The sequence below is a fragment of the Pipistrellus hanaki genome (assembly GCF_964339955.1).
Source record: "Pipistrellus hanaki genome assembly, chromosome: X".
NCBI lineage: Eukaryota > Metazoa > Chordata > Mammalia > Chiroptera > Vespertilionidae > Pipistrellus > Pipistrellus hanaki.
The window spans coordinates 50358562-50381736 of NC_140524.1; the positions used below are offsets into that span (position 1 = coordinate 50358562).

Below are 23175 nucleotides of genomic sequence, written 5' to 3' on the forward strand. Positions count from 1 at the left end.
TTGCAGGAGAGGGCAGTTGGGGGTGACCAGGCCTGCAGGAGAATGCAGTTGGGGGCAACCAGGCCTGCAGGGGAGGGCAACTGGCAGGACCAGGTCTGCATGGGAGGGCAGTTGGGGTGACCAGGCATGCAGGGGAAGACAGAAGTGACCAGGCCAGCAGGGGAGGGCAGTTAGGGGCAATCAGGCTGGCAGGGGGGCCATTAGGCATCCATCAGGCTGGTAGGAAAGTGGTTAGGGGCAATCAGGCAGCCAGGAAAGTGAGCTGTTGAGATCCAGAAGTCCTTGATTGTGAGAGGGATATTCTACTGCCCAGGCCTAAAGAGGCAGTTGGACATCCCTAGAGGGGTCCCAGATTGGAGAGGATACAGGCTGCATAGAGGGACACACACTCCCTGTGCACAAATTCCATGCACTGGGCCTGTAGTATCTATATCTATATCTATATCTATATCTATATCTATATCTATATCTATATCTATATCTATATCTATATCTATATCTATATCTATATCTATGTCTATGTCTATGTCTATGTCTATGTCTATGTCTATGTCTATGTCTATGTCTATGTCTGTATCTATATCTGTATCTATATATCTATATCTTAGTATATAGATAGATAGATAGATATAGACATAAACATAGACATAGATACAGATATAGATATATAAATGAGAAGAAAATTACCTGACTTTAAGAATTTCTGTAAAGCTACAGTAATCAAACCAATGTGGTATTAAAGAGGCACTATACAAATAGATGCATAGAACAGAATATTCATCCTGGAAATAGAACCACACAAATATAGTCAACTTCTCTTTGACAAAGAAACAAACTATAGAATAATATATATTTTCAACAAATTATGCTGAAACAGGTGAACCTCATGCAAAAAAATGGATCTAGACACAAATCTTACACCCATAACAACAGGTATCTCCAAATGGATCATAAACCTAAATGTAAAATTATAAAACTCCTAGAAGACAATATAGGATAAAACTTAGATGATCTTGGATATGCTAATGATTTTTAAAATTAAAACACCATAGGCATAGTCCATGAAAAAAATAATTGATGAACTGGACTTCATTAAAAAAATTATGCTCTACAAAAGATAATGTCAAGAGAACTAGAAGACAAGCCACAGAGTGGGAAAAATATTTGCAGAACATATCTAACAAAGGTTATTCAAAATATATGAAAAATCTCTCAAAATATAATAAGAAATCAAATAATCCAATTTAAAAAATGAGTCAAAGATTTCCTTTATATCTTTTTTCAGTGTCCAGTAGTTTACCAAGTACAGTTTTTTTTTTACCTCCTTAGTTAAGTTTATTCCTAGGTATTATTATTATTATTATTATTATTATTATTATTATTGGTGTGATGGTAAATGGGATAGCTTTCTTAGTGTCTCTTTCTGTAAGTTCACTATTGATGTATAGAAACGCCATAGATTCCTTGGTATTAATTTAGTGTCCTGCTATATTGCTGATTTCATTTATTAAGTCTAATAATTTTTTGATGGAGGCTCTAGGGCAGGGGTCCTCAAACTTTTTAAAGTGGGGGCCAGATCACGGTCCCTCAGAGAGCTGGAGGGCTGGACTATATGAACTACTAATCCCTACTGTAACACCTTGGCTGCGCTCACTGCCCAAAAAACCTGGCGGGCAGGATCAGACTCCCCTGGGGGCTGCATGTGGCCCGCGGGCCATAGTTTGAAGACCCCTGCGGGTTTTCTATGTACAGGATCATGCCATCTGTGAATAATGACAGTTTTACATCTTCTTTTCCAATTTGGATACATTTTCTTTCTTTATTTTTTTTTGTCTAATTGCTATGGCTAGCACTTCCAGAATTATGTCAAACAGGAGTGGTGAAAGTGGGCATCCCTGTTCTTAGGTGAAGTGGTTCTAGATTTTGCCCATTGAATCTGATGTTGGATATAGGTTTGTCATATAAGGCTTTTCTTATGTTGAGGTATGATCCCTCTATTCCCATTTTGCTGAGGGTTTTTATCAAGAAAGGCTGTTGGATTTTGTCATATACTTTTTCTGCTACAATTGATATGACTATGTGATTTTTGTCTCTCAATTATTTTATGTAATATATCATGTTTATTGATTTGCAGATATTGTACCATTCTTGCATCCCTGGGATAAATATTACTTCACTGAGAAGGATGAACGGAAAAAGAAACCCTCCTGCACTGCTTGTGGAAATGCAGACTGGTGAAGTCACTATGGAGAACAGTTTAGAATTTCCTCAAAAAACTAAAAATGAAACTCCCATTTGACACAGTGATCCCACTTCTAGGAATGTATCCCAAGAAACTAGAAACACCAATCAGTAAAGATATATGAGCCTCTATATTCATAGCAGCACAATTCACCATAGCTAAGATTTGGAAACAGCCTAAGTGCCCATCAGCAAATGAGTGGATTAAAAAAATGTGGTACGTCTACACAATAGAATACCATACAGTGTTAAAAAAAAAAAATGGACTTCTGGACTTCTTACCATTTGCAACAGCATGGATGGAACTGGAGAGCATTATTCTAAGCACAATATGTCAATCAGAGAAAGATAAATATCACATGATCTCAGTCATTTGTGGAGCATAATGAACAACATAAACTGATTAACAATAATAGATACAGAGACAGAGAAGCATTGATCAGATTGTCAAACCTCAGAAGGAAGGTAGGGGAGGGTGTGGGTAAGGGGGAGAGATCAACCAAAGGACTTTTATGCATGCATATAAGCCTAACTAATGGACACAGACACCCGGGGGGCGAGAGCATGAGTGGTGGTCGTTGGGCAATGGGGGAATAGGATATATATGTAATACCTTAATAAATAGAAATATTTTAAAAATAAATAAATAAAAATGTGCCAAAGAACTTGATATACACCTCATCAAAGAAAATATACAGCCAAAACAGGTTTGGCTCAGTGGATACGGCATAGGCCTGCGGACTAGAAGGTCCCGGGTTCGATTCCGGTCAAGGGCATGTACCTTGGTTGCAGGCACATCCCCAGTAGGGGGTGTGCAGGAGGCAGCTGATAGATGTTTCTCTCTCATCTATGTTTTTAATTCTCTATCCCTCTCCCTTCCTCTCTGTAAAAAATCAATAAAATATATTTAAAAAGAAAATATACAGATGGAAATTAAGCATGAGAAACCTGTATATTATATGTCACCAGGGAAAAGCAAATTAAAACAACAATGAGATATTATCGCATACTTATTAGAATGCCCAAAATCCGGAACATTGACACCAAATCCTGGTGAGGATGGGGAGAAATAGGAATTCTTATCCATTACTGGTGAGAATTCAAAATGTTATAGTCACTTTGGAAGATAGTTTTGCAGTTTCTTATAAAACTAAACACCCTTACAATATGGTCTAGTATTCATGTTTTTCAGTATCTATCTCAAGGAATGGAAAAATTCATGTCCACACAAAAACTTGCAAATAGATGTTTAGAGCAGCTGTATTCACTATTGCCAAATCTTGAAAGCAACCAAGATGTAATTCAGTAGGTGAATAAAGAAAATGTAGTACATCCAGACAATGGATTAATATAAATATAAAAAATAAATGAGCTGAAACACCATGAAAATGTATGGAAAACCTTAAATACATCTAATAGGCAAAAGAAGACAATCTGAAAAAGCTATATATTATGTTCTGAAAAAAGGCAAACCTATGGAGACTGCAAAGGAGTAGCAGTTACCAATAGGTAGGGTCGGGGCAAGAATGAATAGGTGGAGCACAGTTGATTTTTAGGACAGTGAAAGTATTCTGTATTATAGTTTAATGGTGGATACATGTCATTATACATTTGTCCAAATGCAAAGAATGTACAATAAAAAAGAAAGTCTTAACAAAATGTACAAGGATCAAAGATCTGACAAATTTTCTTATATAATTTTATAAAGATCCATGACCTTTTAGATGCACTCAAATGACATTTATTTAGTACCTTCTATGTGCCATACCGCCTATATATTTTTAAAAATCTGTAAATTTAATATAATCATTAAAATATATATGCTATAATAAGAAGTTAGGAGAACACAGGATCTTTTGAAAAACTCACTTTTGACCTTTTTAGTCTTCAAGCAATCATATTTAGAGTTATAAAGAGTTCAGGTTTTTCTTTCATCTTTCATGGATAATATCTCTAATATATAAGAATGTCAATATTAAAGGCTTTTTTGTAGTTTATGTACTTTTTCCCTTTAGACAGAAACACAGTAAACAAATAAAAGTTTGCTGAAGCATGAAGAAAAACCAATTTATTAACTGCTTTTCTCTTCTGTTGACATGAATATGTAGCCTTTGGAATAACATTGATAATCCGCAACCCAGGATTATCCCAACATAATTTGTTTCTGATTCATGATGCAGTTGGATGAAAGGTCAATCCAGTAACTTCAACTGAATTGGACTTAAGTAGCTCACTGCTTTAGAATGTGACCTTTGAAGTCAGAGAGGCTTGGGTTCATATCCCGGCTCTATTATGTGCTAACTATAAATCTTTGGACAGGTCACTGAGGTATTTGTTTTGTTTTTTTTCACCTATAATATGAGCATAATAAAAAGAGTTATCCTTGGTGGGTTGTTGTATTACATGTGTTAAGAACCTTGAAGCATCTGAGATTTTACTATACTTGCAAGCTAACACATTAGCCTGCAAGTTTCATTAGAGTTGGTAGAAGACAAGAAACTCCTGAATCACAAAGAGTGGACAGTTAATTATTCACAGCAATGGAAGTAGCCAGAGTATCAGCATTTGTGTTGCCTTCCCAAATCCAACTCCTACAAGACAATACTAAAAGGTCCAGATGACACCTGCATAAGCAGTGTATTGCATTACAGGAGAAGAATCCCAAACTTATGAAGAACAATTTTTTTTGATAGTCATAATCATGCCAGTCCTGTGATCAAAAGAGAGATACTACCTATATTTTCTAATGCTGTAAGCAAACCTGCCCTTTTCTCTGGTGGGAGACACTATTTCTAGGCTCTAAGATTGTTCTATGTACATACCTATTTGAAAATATAATTTGGGATAAAGAATAATCAGTCCCTCTGCCCATAAAACATGCATAAATCCAACAAACTCATGGGCAGTGTCCCAACCAGTTTGGCTCAGTGGATAGAGCATCAGGCCATGGACTGAAAGGTCCCAGGTTTGATTCTGGTCCAGGGCATGTACCTTGGTTGTAGACTCGATCCCCAGTAGGGGGCATGCAGGAGGCAGCTGATAGATATTTCTCTCTCATAGATGTTTCTAACTCTCTATCCCTCTCCCCTCATCTCTGTAAAAAGTCTGTAAAAAGTCTATAAAAATATATTTTAAAAAAACTCATGGAGAATCTCCCAACAATGAGATGGTTCATTTAAAGCACTTAGCACAGTACCCAGAATGTAGTAAGTACTCAATAAAAATTAGCGCCCTTAATATCATGACCAATAATTAATACATTATCCACTAACTCCCAACCAAACTGTAACGTACATAAAGATATTATGCTTTGTTGTTGTTTACAAAAGTGTAGGCAATAGACAAGGATATAGTAGAAATTGTATATTCTAAAAACTACTCATTCAAAACAAAATTTTATCACCAAAATAAAATTTTCCCTGAATTCAAAATAATTCAAAATAAACTATAATTTATTTGAGGGGTTCAGCATTTAAGTCACAAGGAAAAAAAAGTTTATATTAACATCTATTCATAGATTATTGAGGATTATGGATCTTTCCAGTGGTGAATTCAAGTTGTCAGTCTCAGAGAAGGCAATTGTAACCTTCCATTTAAGCGTACAGGTATCTAGTTCCAAATCTGTCTGCCATTGACTAACATGTGGGCAAAAATAAGGGGACAATCAAGGCAAAGTCAAAAGATTCCCTTCCACCACCATCATGTGCACTATAGTATGATTACAGTAATCCTTACTTTTTTGTTTGGGTGAGATAATCAATTTGCTGTACATATCATATCATAACCAAAGAATTTTTCTGTGGAAAAACCAGATGTTTCAATGACAAATAGAAACAAAAACATCCTGCAGAAAGAACTCCACACCCCCAAATTTCACTAACTCTAATAACTATTTCATACTTTCTCACTGCTTCTTATTTCGATTACATTGGTATTTTTTATCTGTCAATATGTTGTTTCATAATTACTCTTTGTAGCATTTAGAAGTTTTATTGCCAGAGTTACATTGCAAGTTCTTCAAAATCACTAAGGATTCTTTACATATAATTTTCTTCCTCCCAATACAGTAGTTGCCAGAGTATTCTCCCTGTCTTCATGTTGAAAAGTGTATTAGTCAATTGTCCCAGTAACAAGTTGTCAAATACTATGCTTCCATGATCTATTCTTGGAACCCCCTGCCAACCCACCATAGCTAATACTCTCAGATTATTTGTAAATGATCAGAAATTGTTTGCTGAGCAACGTTTAATCTTTCTGCAAGTTCATTTTTAGTTTGACATGCATCTTTATCCAATAATGCTTGTAATTGGTCTTCACATTTTTTTGGTTGACTTGGACATTCTTTGTCTTTCACATCAAAATCATCACTTTTATGGCATTTAAACCAGTGTTCACAAGTATCTTGAGATGAAGCATGTTCACCCTAAGCTTCCCGAAGTATTCAGCAGCACTTTTCTTCAAAATAAACTAATGAATAAAACTTCCTACAAATGTTCTCTTTTGGCACTAAATTTGACATTTCAGTGTAAAATATTTTTACAAGTGTAAAAATATCTATGATGTTAACATTTTCAGAAAATTTGACATATGAAGTTTCGAAGCTTGTTGTCAATACAACAAAATAGCATACATATCAAATCTCATCTATATCAGCATATGTGCAACTCTATCAAAAAATCCAAATTATTAACTGGTATACCATATATATATATACTTCTTATTTATACATTCATCAATTGCATCAATTGATGGATACCGAGGTATGAGATGGTACTGCATTATCATTTTGATTTGCATCTCTCATGTTTTCTTATGTCTCTTGGTCTTCCTTCTGTCTTTTTTCAACAAGTATATATTTAGGTCCATTGCCCATTTTTTGATTGGGTTGTTTTTCTTCCTTTTTTAAGTTGTATGAGTTCTCTGTAAATGTTGGAGATTAAACCCTTATTGGTGATAACATTGGCAAATATGTTCTCCCATGCAGTGGGCTTTCTTATTGTTTTGTTCATGGTTTCTTTTGCTGTGCAAAGGCTTTTTTATTTTTTTATTTTAATGCAGTCCCATTTGTTTATTTTCTTTTTAGTTTACATTGTCCTAGGAAATGTATTAGTGAAGAAATTGCTTTTGCATGTATGAGATTTTGTTTCCCTTGGATTCTTCTATTATTTTCATGGCTTCCAAGCTTATTTTGTTTAAGTTTTTTTTATCCATTTTGAGTATGTTTTTGTCTATGGTGTAAGATGGTTTAGTTTCTTTCTTTTCTTTTCTTTTTTTTTTTTTTTTTTTTTTTTTTTGCATGTATCTGTCAAATTTCCCCAACACCATTTATTGAACAGACTGTCTTGACACCAATATATGTTCATGCCTCCTTTTTCAAATATTAATTGAGCATAGTGGTTTGGCTTGATTTCTGGGTTCTCTATTTTTTCCATTGATCATTATGTATGTTATTGTTCCAGTACCAGGCTGTTTTGAGAACAGTGGCTTTGTAATACAGCTTGATATCTGGAATTGACATCCCACCTACTTTGTTCTTCTTTCTCAGGATTGCTGCAGCTATTCAGGGTCTTTTTCTTTCTTTCTTTATTTTTTAATTCCAGGTGAATTTTTGAGGAGTTCATTCTAGGTCTGTGAAATATATCATTGGTATTTTAATGGGGAGTGCATTGAATCTATTGGTTGCTTTGGGTAGCAAGGACATTTTAATTATGTTGATTCTACCAATCCATGAACACGGTATGTTCTTCCATCTGTTTATGCCTTCCTCTATCTCTTTTTTCACTGTCCAAGTTTATTCCTAGGTATCCTAATTTTTTTTGGGTAAATGGGATTGTTTTTTAAGTCTCTCTTTCTGTAAGTTCACTATTGTTGTATAGAATGCCATAGCTTTATTGGCATTAATTTTTGTATCCTGCTACATTGCAGAATTCATTTATTATGTCTAATAATTTTTAGATGGAGTCTTTAGGGTTTTCTATGTACAGTATCATGTCATCTGTGAATAAGAACAGTTTAACATCTTTTCCATTTTGGACGCCTTTTATTTCTTCTTCTTGTCTAATTGCAATGGCTAATATTTCCACTACTATTTCAAGCAGGAGTGGTGAGAATGGGCATCCCTGTCTTGTTCTTGTTCTTAGGGAATATGGTTTTAGTATTTGCTAATTGAATATGATGTCGGCTGTGGATTTGTTAAGTATGGCTTTTATTATGTTTTGATATTATCTTTCTATTCCCATCTTGCTGAGAGTTTTTATCAATAAAGGGTATTGGGTTTTCTCAAATGCTTTTTCTGCATCATTTGATATGACTATGTGATTTTTTATCTCTAAATTTGATTATGTGATGTATTGATTTTTGAATATTGTACCATCCTTGCACCCCTAGGTTAAATCCCACTTGGTCATGGGGTATGATCTTTCTGATGTATTGCTGGATCCAATCTGCTAGAATTTTCTTGAGAATTTTGGCATCTATGTTCATGAGGTTTATTGGCCTGTAATTATCTTTCATTGTATTTTCTTTATACAGTCTTGGTATTAGGGTGATGCTGGCTTCATAAAATGAACTAAAAAATTCGTGCACAGTAGGGTGTTCTTCTGCCTGGACTGCACCCTCTTCAATCTAGGACTCCTTGGGAAGATCCAACTGCCGGTTTAGGCCTGATTCCTGCCGTAGTTGATCATCCTTCTCACAATACAGGACCACTGGCTCATAACTGCTCACCTGACTGCCAGTCTGATCACCCCCCAACTGCCTCCCTGATGGACTGATTGACACCTAACTGGTCTTTTGCTGGCCAGATGGCTCCCAACAGTCCTCCCCTGTCTTGACCTGCCTCCTCTGCTTGAGGCATCAGAGATGTGAGGACCAGCCTCCTCCACACCAGGCGGAGCCGCAAGACCCCCAGGCCTCATTGCATGGAGCAGCCACCAGGCCCTGCCTTCGCTGTGCACGTGGCCATCTTGTGGTGGCCATTTTGTTGTGGCCATCTTGTGATGATGTCACATGTGAGGGCCACCCAGGGTTTTATTAGTATTGATAGATTGCCTCCACTGAAAAGATTCAGGTGGGAAGAGAGAATGGCTACAATTCTCTCAAAATATAACTTGCTTGTCTACCATGTCTCTATTATTAACCCACTAACTTGCTGGAAAATTCAACTAAATACTCTTGAGACTGGCCAAGGGGGGGGGGGTAATTAATTGGCTACTGAAAGGTTACAAGTAGTAAACTTTTCTTGTTATGATTCAAATGGGTGGAGAATATTACTAAATTTATCTGCATTTTAAGGGCATAAAATAAATAATTTTAATGATGTCCATAAAGCATATAAAAATCATCCATGATTACTTTAAAGTAGTTTCAATATGGAAATTTCAGGTGAATATAGACATTGTGAAATTCAAAACTTTTCATATTTTAAATGTCACTCCCTTAGCAATGGCATAGAATCACCTATATGGATTGACTTTCTCACTTGTCATGTATTTGGCATCAATGGACACTAGATCTAAAAAAAACTTGTTTATTATTCACACACAAATGCTACCTGCTTTACATATGTCATTATGAAATATATTTTTATATGTCTGAGTTGACAAAACACAGTTGTTTTCTTCAGGACAGCGGTTCCCAAACTTTTTCCTGATCAAGGTACACATGAGGAATAATTTCCAAAATTTTACCTACACATATCAGTCCCAATAACTAAGATCTGCTGTGTGATTAAATAGATCACCACATATGTTTTAATTAAGTATCTGCTCAGTAGAATACCATCCTGTTTTCTTCTATTGATCTAGATGTGAGTTTAGAACCGCTGACTTAGATGGTATCTACAATAAATACAAAAATGGCCAACTGATATGTACTTGAAACAGAGAGGTACCTATAGGAAAGGATTTAAAGGGCATTGAGAAATTTCAGTTGTGCATGGAATAATTCAGGCTTTTCTTAAAAGTGAATAGTCTGACAGCTGAGAGTGCCTAAAAGTAGCTCCACCCCAGTAGCAACAATCACATATAGCACCCAAATTGTGGTTTCTATATTAAAAGGAATTGGGGTTCCTTGGGTAGAAAAATGGCTAATTCTAGGACTGTGATAAGAAATAGACAAGATAAGCCTACAATATCTTATAGTATTAGAATATAAGGAAATGTTAAATTGATAAAAGCACAATAATGAGGTTATGTCAAAAGGACAGATACAGCCATTGAAAGAGTTCCCAAATGGACAAAGATGGAAGAATTTGAACTAGAAAATAAAGTAACATTGAACTATAACACAATTTATAGTATGTAAATATCCATAAGTCCATACTGATATAAGTAAATGATTGAATAAATGATGGGGGAGAAGAGGCAAATATTCCATGCAGAAGAATTCTAAATAATTTATATAGGTACTCCACTCAATGATGTGGAACATAACTTTCCAGTCTTTAAATATGCGCTATAAATAACTTCTTTTTTTCCAAAGAGGAGAGTATTACAATAAAAGGAAGAAATAAAGAACAGTAACTTTAGAGTGCAGAAAGACAAACACTACCTCTCACTAGGTGATCAAGGTCCATATCAACACTGATAAAGCATACTGATACTTTGTATTCTTGATAGGTTGTGATGAGAATGGTATTTTACTTCTGTGATCTTCCTCACATTTATTGCCCCCATCTAACTATGAAAAAAATAAGATAAATCCCAATTGAGGAAGATTTTACAAAATTTCTGAACAATCCTAATCAAACTCTCAAGGTTGTCAGAAATAATGAAAGTCTAAGAAATTTCCAAGAATGGATACAGGGGAGGGGGGTAAGGTACAAATGTAATAGCGTCAATAATGAATTTAAAAAAGAAAAAGAAAAAAAGGAGCTTAAGGAAGATGGTAACCAAATCTAATATAGTACCCTAGATGGATCCTGGGACAGAAACAGCTCCTAGGGCAAGGGGAACTAAGGAGAAAATAAACAAATGGGGCTGCATCAAAATAAAAACATTTGCACAGCAAAATAAACCATCAACAAAATAACAAGAAAGCCCACTGTATGGAAGAACATATTTGCCAATGTTATTACCAATAAGAGTTTAATCTCCAACATTTATAGGTAACTCATACTACTTAGCAAAAGAAGATTAACAAGTCAATAAAAAAGGGCAATGGACCTCAATAGATATTTTTCAAAAGGGAACATAAAGAAGGCCAAGAGACATATAAAAACATGATTAAAGTCACTAATAATCTGAGAGATGCAAATCAAAACGACAATGAGGTACCTCCTCACACCTGTCAGAATGGCTAGCATCAACAAATCAACAAATGACAAGTGCTGGCGAAGATGTGGAGAAAAAGGAACCCTCCTGCACTGCTGGTGGGACCACAGACTGGTGCAGCCACTGTAGAGAACAGTTTGGAGTTTCCTCAAAAAACTAAAAACGGAACTCCCATTTGGCACAGTGATCCCACTTCTAGGAATATATCCCAAGAAACTAGAAACACCAATCATAAAGGATATATGCACCCCTATGTTCATAGCATCACAATTTATCATAGTTAAGATCTGGAAACAGCCTAAATACCCATTAGCAGATGAGCTGATTTGAAAACTGTGGTACTTGTACACAATGGAATACTATGTTGCTATAGAAAGGAACTCCTACTGTTTGCAACAGCATGGATTGAGCTGGAGAGCATTATGCTAAACCAAATAAGTCCATCAGAGAAAGATAAATATCACATGATCTCACTCATTTTTGGAATATAATGAACAACATAAATCGATGAACAAAAACAGATGCAGAGACAGAGAAGCATTGATCAGACCATAAAGCCCCAGAGGGAAAGTAAGGGAAGGCGGAGGTAAGGTGGATAAATCAACCAAAGGACTTGTATGCATTCATATAAGCCTAACTAATGGTCACAGACACCAGGGGAGGTGAGGGCATGAGTGGTGGGGGTAGTAGGGGCAATGGAGGGGGGGATAAGAACACATATGTCATACCTCAATCAATGAAAAAAAATTTAAAAATGAAATATGAAAAATTTGAATAAATAATAGACTCAAGTTAATAATAATGTTCTACTACATGTTCATTAATTGTAATAAATGTCCAATAGTCAGGTAAAATGTTGATACAGGGGAAATTATACATGAATTTTAGAGCATACATGAACTTTATGTACTATTATTGCAATAATTTTGTAAATCTAAAGCTGTTATAAAATTTAAAAGTTTATTTAAAAGTAAACAAGGATTTTATTAGAGCATTTTTGATGAAGATACAAAAACTGGAAACAAAGTATATGCACATCAGTGGGGAATGGAAAATAATTGACTAAATTGTGTTATCAAAGACTATCAAGAAATACAGAATATTATATACTTAAAAGGATCAGTGAATGTTCAGATTTGTGCTATGTATTTTTACTTATAAAAGGAAATGGAGAGAAATATATAATATTTTTAAAAACAACAAGGAGAAAATACTCAAGTATATATGTTCCTATAACTAAAAGAGTAAGAAGAATGTATAAAGGATACACATTAGATTGTTAACATTGCTCATAGTAAGGGAATGGAGTTAGAGGAATGGTAGCAAGACTGGAAGCATAAGCAGGTCAGGGTAAGTAGGCAATAAGTAACTGAATAATTCATTCATAAGTATATGGTGGGCTGAAGTTTTGCAAATAAAATTTTAAATTTGTAAAAACACAAGACAAAAAAAAGCAAATGGAGTTGTGGAGGAAAAGAGCTCTATTTTGATTGGCAGGATTTAATGAGGGTAAGCAGGGAAAGAGTAGCAGTATACTAAAGAATATAGTGTCAGTTACTGAAACTGAATTATACCCTCTTACCAGTTTTGCCAAGAGCTGCCCAAGTAGGTGAAATACTATCACTGAGGGTGTGATTAGAATAATGTCTAGTTCTGCCAATATCCTGGAGTTTTTGCCTACCACAAAGATTAAACTTATTATTTGCTTCCCCAACATTCCCTCCACACACATACCAAAGTGATTCTTAGAGTATCAAGAAGGTTATATTTTTATACACCTGTTCTTCTGAACTTAATGAGGCCTCACTTGGGGCTTCCAAGTGTTTCTGATGAAGAGGTGACATAGCTTTAGCATCAGACAAAGTCCACAGGAAACAAAAATAGGAAGGGTCTGCATTTCCAAGAAGATATAATCAAATAATAGAGTGCAGGCTCCTGGTGAGCAATATCAGAGGTTCCTAAAATGGAAGAATTAAAAAGTGATTTAAAGGTCATCTCAGCTACCTAATTTCAATATCTAATGCAGTCTGTCTGAGATTCTAGATCCTAAATTTTAGCACTGAGATGGAGGAGGAAGTGCATATTGTGAAATCCCTAAGGATAAAATAGATTGCTTTTCACTAAACTTCTTAAAAGCAGGAATTGTATGTGAAATCTTCCCTGTATAGTACCTAAGAACTCAGGATGACAGGGGTCCATGTTGAATATTTAGAAACAATGGATTCAAACTCACATTGCAGTTCTATGAAAGATCAAAACAGTAGCTCACTGGCTAAAACATATCCCAGGAGCATTTGAAGGTATTTTTCATCAATAAGCCATGAGAGAGCTTTGCCTAAGTGATACTTAAGGTTATTTTCATGGCCTGATATCAAGGCCATTGAGCTAACTGGCTCTATGCAAAAACAACTGTTAATATAAGGTCTGGGGCAGGTGTGGATTAGGGAAGAAATGAAGCCCAAAATTTCTAAATGAAATAGCACACACAGTAAATGGTAATCCAATTTTGTGAAAAATTTGAAAGATTTGCAATGCAGTTCCAATAAATAATTAAAATTTAATTTATTGAAGCTCTGCATACACTGTAACTTTTCAAAAAACATACCTACTGTAAAGGTGAGGCACACCTGCACACACTCCAGTCCTATTCAAAAGACTACCAGGTATGGTGTTGAACAATATTTTCATTCAGTACTCACCTTAAAACACAAGTGTAGAATCCACTGTCTTGTGCCTCAGCTGAGTGAAACCATATTGAATCTTCCTCTTTGCTCATCCTGACCTCTGAAAAGATGATGGGCTCTTCCAAATCACCTTTGTTTTTATACCACATAAGCCTGAGCCCAGTGCTCTGGGCCATGCTATAGTTGGTGCGAATATAACTGTAGAAAAGGGCACATTTCACTCGGACTGGTTCGCCTGCCAAAGCCATGTATGTCTTGAGATCAACTGACCAATCAATGCATCCATCCACTGAAAGAAAACAAGATCAGGCATGAGATGCAGTGACCTTTGTAGATAGAAATGATATGAACAACAATCATTGCCAACATACACTGAGGACATACCTATGAACCAGGTATTATGGTAAGTGCCTTATATAGATTACCTCAATCAGTCTTCCCAGTGGTCCTATGAGGCCTTCCTTAGGCCTGGGAAAGCAGGATCTCTGATCAAGCCCTGTACCTTTGGAGTATTTATTGTACAGTAAGTTTCTGCTTGGGGTTGACTAGAACCCCCAGGAATCTCCAGCACTCATGCCTATGGGGTTTGCCTAAGGACCCTTGGCTAGTTCCCAATGCCAGAAGAGTGTGAGGTTGAATTGCTAAAATGACACAGACATGTTGATTTTAGTCAACTCAAATTGATTACATAGACATGAGCCCCACAAAACAACTTCTACAGGGTCCCTTTCTAGACTAGTAACAACTCTGAGAATGACACTTTTTATGATTTTTGTTTCAGAGTTCAGTTAGTTACTTTGCCCAATGTCATACAGCTAATAAGTGCTGGATAAACAGTCTCTGATTCTAGAGACTGTGTTTTTAATCCCTACTATATGCTGCCTCTGCCTATAACTGACAAGAACCATTATGGTATTTATTTGCCTTTTGAGAAAGTAAATACCTGGTTTGGAAGCAGTAGACACCTAAAGTAATTATTCGCTATTATCTACATGTCAGTTTTCCATAGTCTGACCTATTAATAGTAAATATTTAATCACCGTCCAATTTTTTTTTGTACCCAGAGCCTCCCTTGCTGCTCAGGTGGTATGTGATCATAGAAATATATTAAATTTAATATATTAAATGTCAAATTTAATAAAATAATATTAGATGATTAAATCTATCATTAAAGAAAGACAAATACAGAAAATTACATCTTTTCCAGAAGGGTTGGAAATGATACACTGTGGCTAATTTAATATCTAGTCAATACGATTAGCAAGGATATACTATTTCCAAATAATTTTATCAAATCATTCTATATTCTTAAATATTATTTGATTACTTGTTATAAAATAATGCTTTCATATACTGTATAAACACTGCGATTTAAAAATTATATGCTTGCTTATAATTTATCAACTGATCTGCACCCTTTCTGAGATTTTGAGAACTCTATAACCCATTGTGTTTCTCTTTTAACCTTAGTTGACAGCAACTTCAGAGTTAAATGCAATGCTCAAGTGTAATAACTATCTTACCTCAGAATTTAGCTATCTATAAAAGAAGGGTTTTTACCAGGGATTCAAGTACAATCAGGTGGGGAGGGTGCCTGGGTAGACTTCAAGGTTGTTGGTAAAATGTTGCGCCTTTGTGCATGGTTATACTTTTCTGGGAAGATGTTCCAAAGCTTTTTCTTAGATCTTCAAAGGAGTCTGTGACCCAAGAAAGTTTTTTAACTCCATGGTTTTTATTTCTTTCTGATTTCATTTTATACTGTCTGCTGTGTTTGGGTTTTGATTACAAGCTCCCCCAAACCTTCCTATAATCTTGAAAGTATTTGTTAGAAATAAATCAATAATCAAATAAATAACTCCTTCTAAGTTTATGCTGAAGGGCATTTGAACTTTATTTGAGGATTCATAGGGTACAATATCCATCAATTTGGATTGTGTACTGTTGAAGTCAAGAAGTTACAACTGGATTAGACTAACAATCTAATCCAGATAGATCCCTGACTATCTCTTGGGGTTTTTTAATTCATTCCCAGGTATCAGTCATTTAACCAGTCATTTGTCTCATAATTGTCAATAAGAGAAAGAGAGAACTCTGCATGAGTTTAACTTTCTGAGTCATGAAAAATTATGAGTGATACATCTCTAGATTAAATGCAATTTTAATATTTAGTGTTTTATAATATTTAAATGAGTTTTATATTATTCTTTTTATGTGCTATATGTGTTACTGTTATAATGAATTAACACACCTGAGAGGTAATGATATAAATGTTTTAAAAGAAATATTTATTTTCTCATAGATTTATTTTAAAAGTTCATTAATAGAAAGAAAACCTGGATAGCATTTTTAAAAACTATTTTATATTCCTATTTTTATTTTACCCTAACCCTAAGGTACACAGAAAATGTTTTTGAACTAAATTGTTTATCTTAGCAAAGTAACTTCAACCTCTTTCATTACCTAATTGATAGGAAAAAATAAAACTTTTAGAATGATCCTTCCATTTGCTCTCTAAATCCCTTTAGTTATGTATTCTAAAAGATCTCTTGCATAAATCTACACCTTTACAATGTTAACAGTCTATTTGACCCATTAGTGATAAGGCATGGTTAGAATTGAGGATACATAATCAAAACCTCTGCTTCTCAGACACAACAATCATACTCAAAGTGAGTTGAAAACATTTAACTGTCATTATAATTAGCTTTATCATATAGACCTTAAGAGTTATCTGATAATTTGTTTCCTTTTAAACAAAATATCTTTGATTTAAAGACAGCTGAGGGAATTTTCCCCAAAAAATAGATAAAGAGTATGATACCATGGATCCATAAAGGCTCACTTGCCACCAAATATATTCCCACATGGAATTTTCATTAGCAGAGCACTGAGTCACTACTAGATTCCAACAAGATGCATGATTTGTTTTTATTGAGTTGTCACTCTTTTGAAAATAAACTAATAGTGGTGTAAGAGGGGATGGAATAGGATTTATTTGTAGATATGGGACTAATGAACCAACTAAGAAGGATGTACTGAGCAAAGAGATCTGAAAAGTCTGGTGGCAAGACATCATAAAGGAACTGAAACCTTGAGTTTAAGCACTGAAAGGTGTAAAGATGCGCAGAATGGCTGAAGGAAGAGAAAGGTCACATGCAACTCAAGTGGCCAAGGGCAATTGCAGAAATCAAAGCCATCTGTAGTCACCAGTGCAAGACATGATTTTGTAATGAAGAGTTTTCAATAACATGCCACACTTTCAGAGCTGCTTGCATGTTGACATGCCATACTTATTTGGCAAATAGCTGAATGAATATATATGTGATGTAACTGGCAAGCGCACAGGCTATGGACAGGTTGGAGACATAGTGGAATTGAATAACCCACAGTGGAAACCAACCCACAACCTCAGCAGCACAGACCTCTATTTCAGAGATCAGTCCAGTTCTATTCTGTTTACAACTACTCCTCCTTTTTTAGTTGGCCACCAAAGGGCTCCTGATAAAAGTGGTTTCTTATCAGATTGTCTTCTTCCACAGGTGGTTTGATAACTGGGTTTTACGGAACAAGCCCCAAGTGTAAACATAGAATCATTTCAGGAAGGAAAACATTTTTATTCAAAAAACAGTGAAATTCTGCAGTTGGATTGAAGATTGCTACAGAGCCAAACCATCCAAAAGTACAAGTGAGTGCATGCCTCTCCTTTTATTCACAATCATTCCTTATGATTATACATGTCCCAGTCATTGCATTATAAAACACTTCCTATTTCTAAAGTATCCATTCTCTGATCATTCTTGAGTCTTATGAATACCAATTCAAGTATTTAAAATAATTGTGTGTCTTTGGGTTTTCATCTCTATTCCCTTGATTTAGTTTTCTGCAAGGCTCACAGTTTTTACTCTTGGTTGAGTCTTATTGGCAGAAATGTTCTAATATCTGAACTATCCAAAATAATTATAATGAGACAAAGGAAGCCAGTTTAAAACTCAAGTCTCTATTTTAATAATATTCATTCCAATCTGAAAAACAGGTATGTGCTTAGAGTATCCAAGATAATAATCCTATATAATAAAGAGGTAATATGGAAATTAATCATCACTCCAAAACACAAGATGGTCACCCCCATGTGGTCAAAGATGACCGCCCCTATGTGGACACAAGATGGCCTCCACAATATGGTAAACAGGGAAGGGCAGTTGTGGACAATCAGGCCAGCAGGGGCGGGCAGTTGGGGGTAACCAGGCCTGCAGGGGAGGACAGCTGGGTGAGACCAGGCCTGCAGGCAAGAAAAGTTGGAAGGGAACCAGGCCTGCAGAGGAGAGCAGTTGGGGGGGGGGGGACCAGGTCTACAGGGGAGGACAGTTGGGGGTGACCAAGCTAGCAGGGTAAGGCAGTTGGATAGAACCAGGCCTGTAGGGGAGGGCAGTTATGAGTGACTAGGCCAGCAGGGGAGGCTGTTAGGGGTAACCAGGCCTATAGGGGTGAGTAGTTGGGGATAACCAGGCCTGCAGAAGAGGGCAGTTAAGGTTTACCAGGCCTGCAGGGGAGAACAGTTAGGGGTGACCAAGCCAGCAGGGGAGGGCAGTTAGGGGCAACTAGGCTGGCAAGGGAGGGAAGTTAGGAGTGACTGGGCCAGCAGGGAAGGGCAGTTGGCTGCGACCAGGCCTGCAGGGGATGACAGGGCCGACCTGGCCTGCAGGGGTGGGCAGTTAGGGGCAATCCGGCTGGCAGGGGAGCAGTTAGCCATCAATCAGGCTGGCAGGGGATTGGTTAGGGAGTGATCAGGCTGGCAGGCAGAAGCGGTTAGGGGCAATCAAGCTGGCAGGCAGGCAAGCAGTTGGAAGCCACCGGTCCTGGATTGTTAGAGGAATGCCTGACTGCCTGGTGGGATTGGGTCTAAATGGGCAGTTGGAAATCCCTCGAGGGGTCCCAGATTGGAAAAGGTGCAGGCTGAGCTGAGGGACACACTCCCCTGTCCATGAATTTCATGTACTGAGCCTCTAGTTTGACATGAAGATTAAAAAAAAAAAAAAAAGAGTGTATGAAACATATAAAGGGACATGCCAGTGTCCATGCTATGTATTTTTCCAAGAGGAGACTTATAGAGGTAAAAACTAATATAGTACTTATGGAAGCAAATTTCAGCAGGTCATAATTATGCAATAAGTTCATCAGAAGACTGATGGACCTTGGGGCTTAGCAGGGCTGAAAATCTGCATGTTATTACCAGCTGCTGGAACAGCCAAAGCTTTTTCCCTAACCTGATCATATTTTCCTGTTTACCTGGTGCTGGAAGAATAGCTGAAGGAATTTCTCCTAATCTGATAATCTTTTCCTGTTTATCAAACTTTACCTGTTTATATTCCTAAAGTGCCAATGTGTTTTCCAGTAATTAAAAAGCCATGGGTCTCCACTTCACTAGACAGTGGAGACTCCCCTGGCTCCACCATGCCTCTCAAATTTATATTGCTTGTCTAGTGTCTAGTTATTCATTTATGTCGCAGCTCCTCCTCCAGATTCCTGAACCCTTGCAGCAGAAAGATTTTAGGAAGCAAAGCAAACCTATTTAGCCTCTTTATAAATAAGCCCCTGTTCCCCCCTCAATACAACCAGGAGAGCAAATTCTGAGCAAATACCTACTTGTTATGAAAACAAAGCCTTGATAAAAGTTGATAAGTCCCTAAAAGAGGATAATATGTTATCAACAACAATGATTATAACAAAATATCTTACAAGCAATAAAATTACAATCTCTAATGAAACATAAAAATGGAAGCCCTGGCTAGGTGGCTCAGTTGTTTGGAGCATTGTTCTGTACACCCAAAGGTTGCAGGTTCCATTCCTGGTCAGGGCACAGAGCACATACCTAAGTTGCAGGTTCAATTTCTAGTCAGGGCACATACAGGAGGCAACAAGTTGGTATTTATCTCTCACATTGATGTTTCTTTTGCTCTCTCCATTCCTCTCTTTCTAAAATCAATAATAAAAAAAAAAACATACCCTTCGGTGAGTATTTAAAAAAATCTCTATATTGAAATTCCATATATATTGAAGACATTCATTACAACTTAAATCTTTTGCCTGGGGACGTATATCCAACACTAGCTTATTGTATATTTGTGACATAAAAAATATTTATTAAACCAGATTTTCTTATAACTATCTCAATAGTATCACACTCATTTATATGGCCACCTCTCCTGCTTTTCTTTTTTCTTCTTTTTCTCCTGCATTTCAACCAACAAGGTAATTGTTGGGGGCAGTTCATCAAATGACCACGAGAAGTAAGGTTTTTCAAATTTTTCTGTAGCACTTAAATTTCCCCTACCTAAATCATAAAACTAAGGATTTGCTATCTGTCAATCACTGGTTACTGGGGAGGAATCACAGCACACCTCTGGGGATGCACCACTGTGTATGACAAAAGGAGCCAAAAGTTAAGCATGCTTAAACTGGGTGACCAGGTTACATACACACCAACTGCATGACTCAGCACAAAAAGATGCAACAAAAGCAGTTACTGGCATTCTTCCAGCCCTTAGTACAGAACAGCCAAGCATTGTGCTAACTGCTTTGTATGTATTTTCTCACTTCATTATTATGTTAACTCTGGTAGTTAGGAACCGTCATTATTTCCATTATACTGAAGAGAAAAAAATAAAAGTTCAGAAAGTTTAAGTGATGTCCTCCAGGTCATTCAGGTTGTGGTGGCAGAGTTCAGACCCCCATCCAGGTAAGTTGGATCCAGAACCTATGTCCTTAATTACTGTATGTTCTTCATACTGCCTCTTATAATCCTTATCCCAGCTCATGAGCCATTAAAATACTAAAATTTGCTTGGTATTATCCAAATTGTCATATGTATTCCAATGTCCAGTAGAGAAGATAGACCTGCCCAGCTGAGTGATATTATATCTCTAAATAATAACCATTGTGGGAAAAATAACCATCAAGTAATGTATGTCAGTGATTTTTATATGAACTATACACAGTAATCACAGAGTAATGAATTACTAATAATTTGTGTACTTGTTTTAACCACTGAAGATCAGACCTATACCTTGGATAAATTTTATCTGACCTGTATTGATTTATTGAAAATTAAGTATCTAGGAGTGATCACCCAATTCCTAAAACTGTAAATTAGAAATATCATTGTGTGAAGTTCACATTTGTACTAATGTTTTATACTAATCTATATATACATTGAGTGGCCAGATCATTATAATCTCTGAACGCATAATAATCTGGCCACTCAGTATATATATATATATATATATATATATATATATATATATATATGTGTGTGTGTGTGTGTGTGTGTGTGTGTGTGTGTGTGTGTGTGTGTTTTAGAGGCCCGGTGCATGAATTCGTGCATTTCATGCATGGGTGGGGTCTGGCCAGCCTGGCCAGGAGGAGAAAAAATGGGTAGTTGGGTGGCCTGCCTGCTGGTCAAACTCCTGGTTTAGGGGACAATTTGCATACTAGCCTTTTATTATATAGGATATACACTGAATGGCCAGATTATTATGCATTCAGAGATCATAATAATCTGGCCATTCAGTGTATATAAAAGGCCAGCAACCAGAATGGTGGAATGACCAGAATGACCAGAACAACCGGTGGCTATGATGTACACTGTAGCAGTCAACCAGCCTGATCTGGGCCCTGTTTGGCACCCCCAGCTGACCCAGCCCCCAATCTGCTCCCAACATCCTGATCAGGGGCGAGGCCAGAAGCCAAAAATCTGTGGCTCTTCCTACCCACTGACCTGGCCCGATAGGCCCCCATAAGGGAGGGCTGGCCAAACCCCACCCAGCATGAATTTGTGCACCAGGCTTCTAGTTGAATATAAAGTTATTCTCCTTGTTCTTAATATTTTTAATGTGTGAGTTCAAGATTTGCTTCTCTATTTATTTCCCCCAAATGTGCTTAATGAAAAGTTTCTTTTTATTTACATCTCTCATAGTGGAGGCTGACTTCCTCGAGTGGGCAGGCCCCAAGCACTAAAAATAAAATTCTCTAATAAGTGAGTAAACTTTATCTTTGCTGTTGGACACCTGTTTCCTTGCCCTCAGCCTGGAAATATGGACATAACCAATTCTTCATTTTTTAATTTTCATTATTTATTTTATTGTTTAAAATAAGTTCTGTCAGTGAAAAAGAATTGGATTTTTAATATTTCATCTGTGTATCAGTCTCCATCAATAGAGAGAATATACCTCACTTCAGCTGTATAAATACAATGAAAGTTATTGTTTCAGGTTTGAAAAAGCATTTCTACAATTTTCTTGAACTGGATTATATTATTTTCTTTCACATTTTTACCCTCTACTCTTTATCAATAGGAAAGTTCTGCCTAGCTGAACTCCTTCATCTAATTTCAACCTAGTTATTATGCTTAATAATGGGCTGGCAACCATCTTCATTTTCCTTTCATTTCAGGATCTTTGCTATGCTCTGTCAAGATAATTCCTTCAATTTTCATCCAACAAATGAGCTTTAATTACTTTGGGGAGGTTAAGCTATATAAGGCATTACAACTAAATCATCAACTCCTGATTTCCTGAGGCCTAATGACCTTCCTTGGGAATTAACCAATAGCAAGGAGCTTTTCTCAGATACAGTTATATTAAATCCAAGGCTGCAGCAGCAAACGTGCCTGCATGAGACAGGATATCAGCAATGACCACCAACCCTACCAGCAGGCTTTCTGCTGCTCCCTCAAATCCAGGATTCTTGGCAGTGAGTTGATTTCCCCTGCCAAATATCTGCCTTCCATGTTCACAGTCATCCAAGACAAAAATTTTGGGAGTCATCCCTAAATTTTATCTTTCCCTTCTCACTGTACTCCTCCTGTTACTGCCATTAAAACTTGTAATTTCTAAAAACGTCACTCAAGTTCCTTTCCTTCTCTCTATACTCATTTATACGAAAGGCCAAACCTTTCTCATATCTTTCTTGGACTATTTAAT

General features: G+C 36.5%; 1 protein-coding gene across 1 annotated transcript in view; it reads right to left on the reverse strand.

Annotated features, from left to right (window-relative positions):
* The window catches only part of IL1RAPL2 (interleukin 1 receptor accessory protein like 2), a gene marked incomplete at its 3' end in the record, with an annotated part of 1526880 nt that overhangs the window by 724882 nt on the left and 778823 nt on the right, over positions 1-23175 (reverse strand). Inside the window, exon 5 of the mRNA XM_084870467.1 lies at positions 14213-14486. Coding sequence (XP_084726593.1) covers positions 14213-14486 — 274 coding nt within the window. The remainder of the gene's footprint in view (positions 1-14212; positions 14487-23175) is intronic.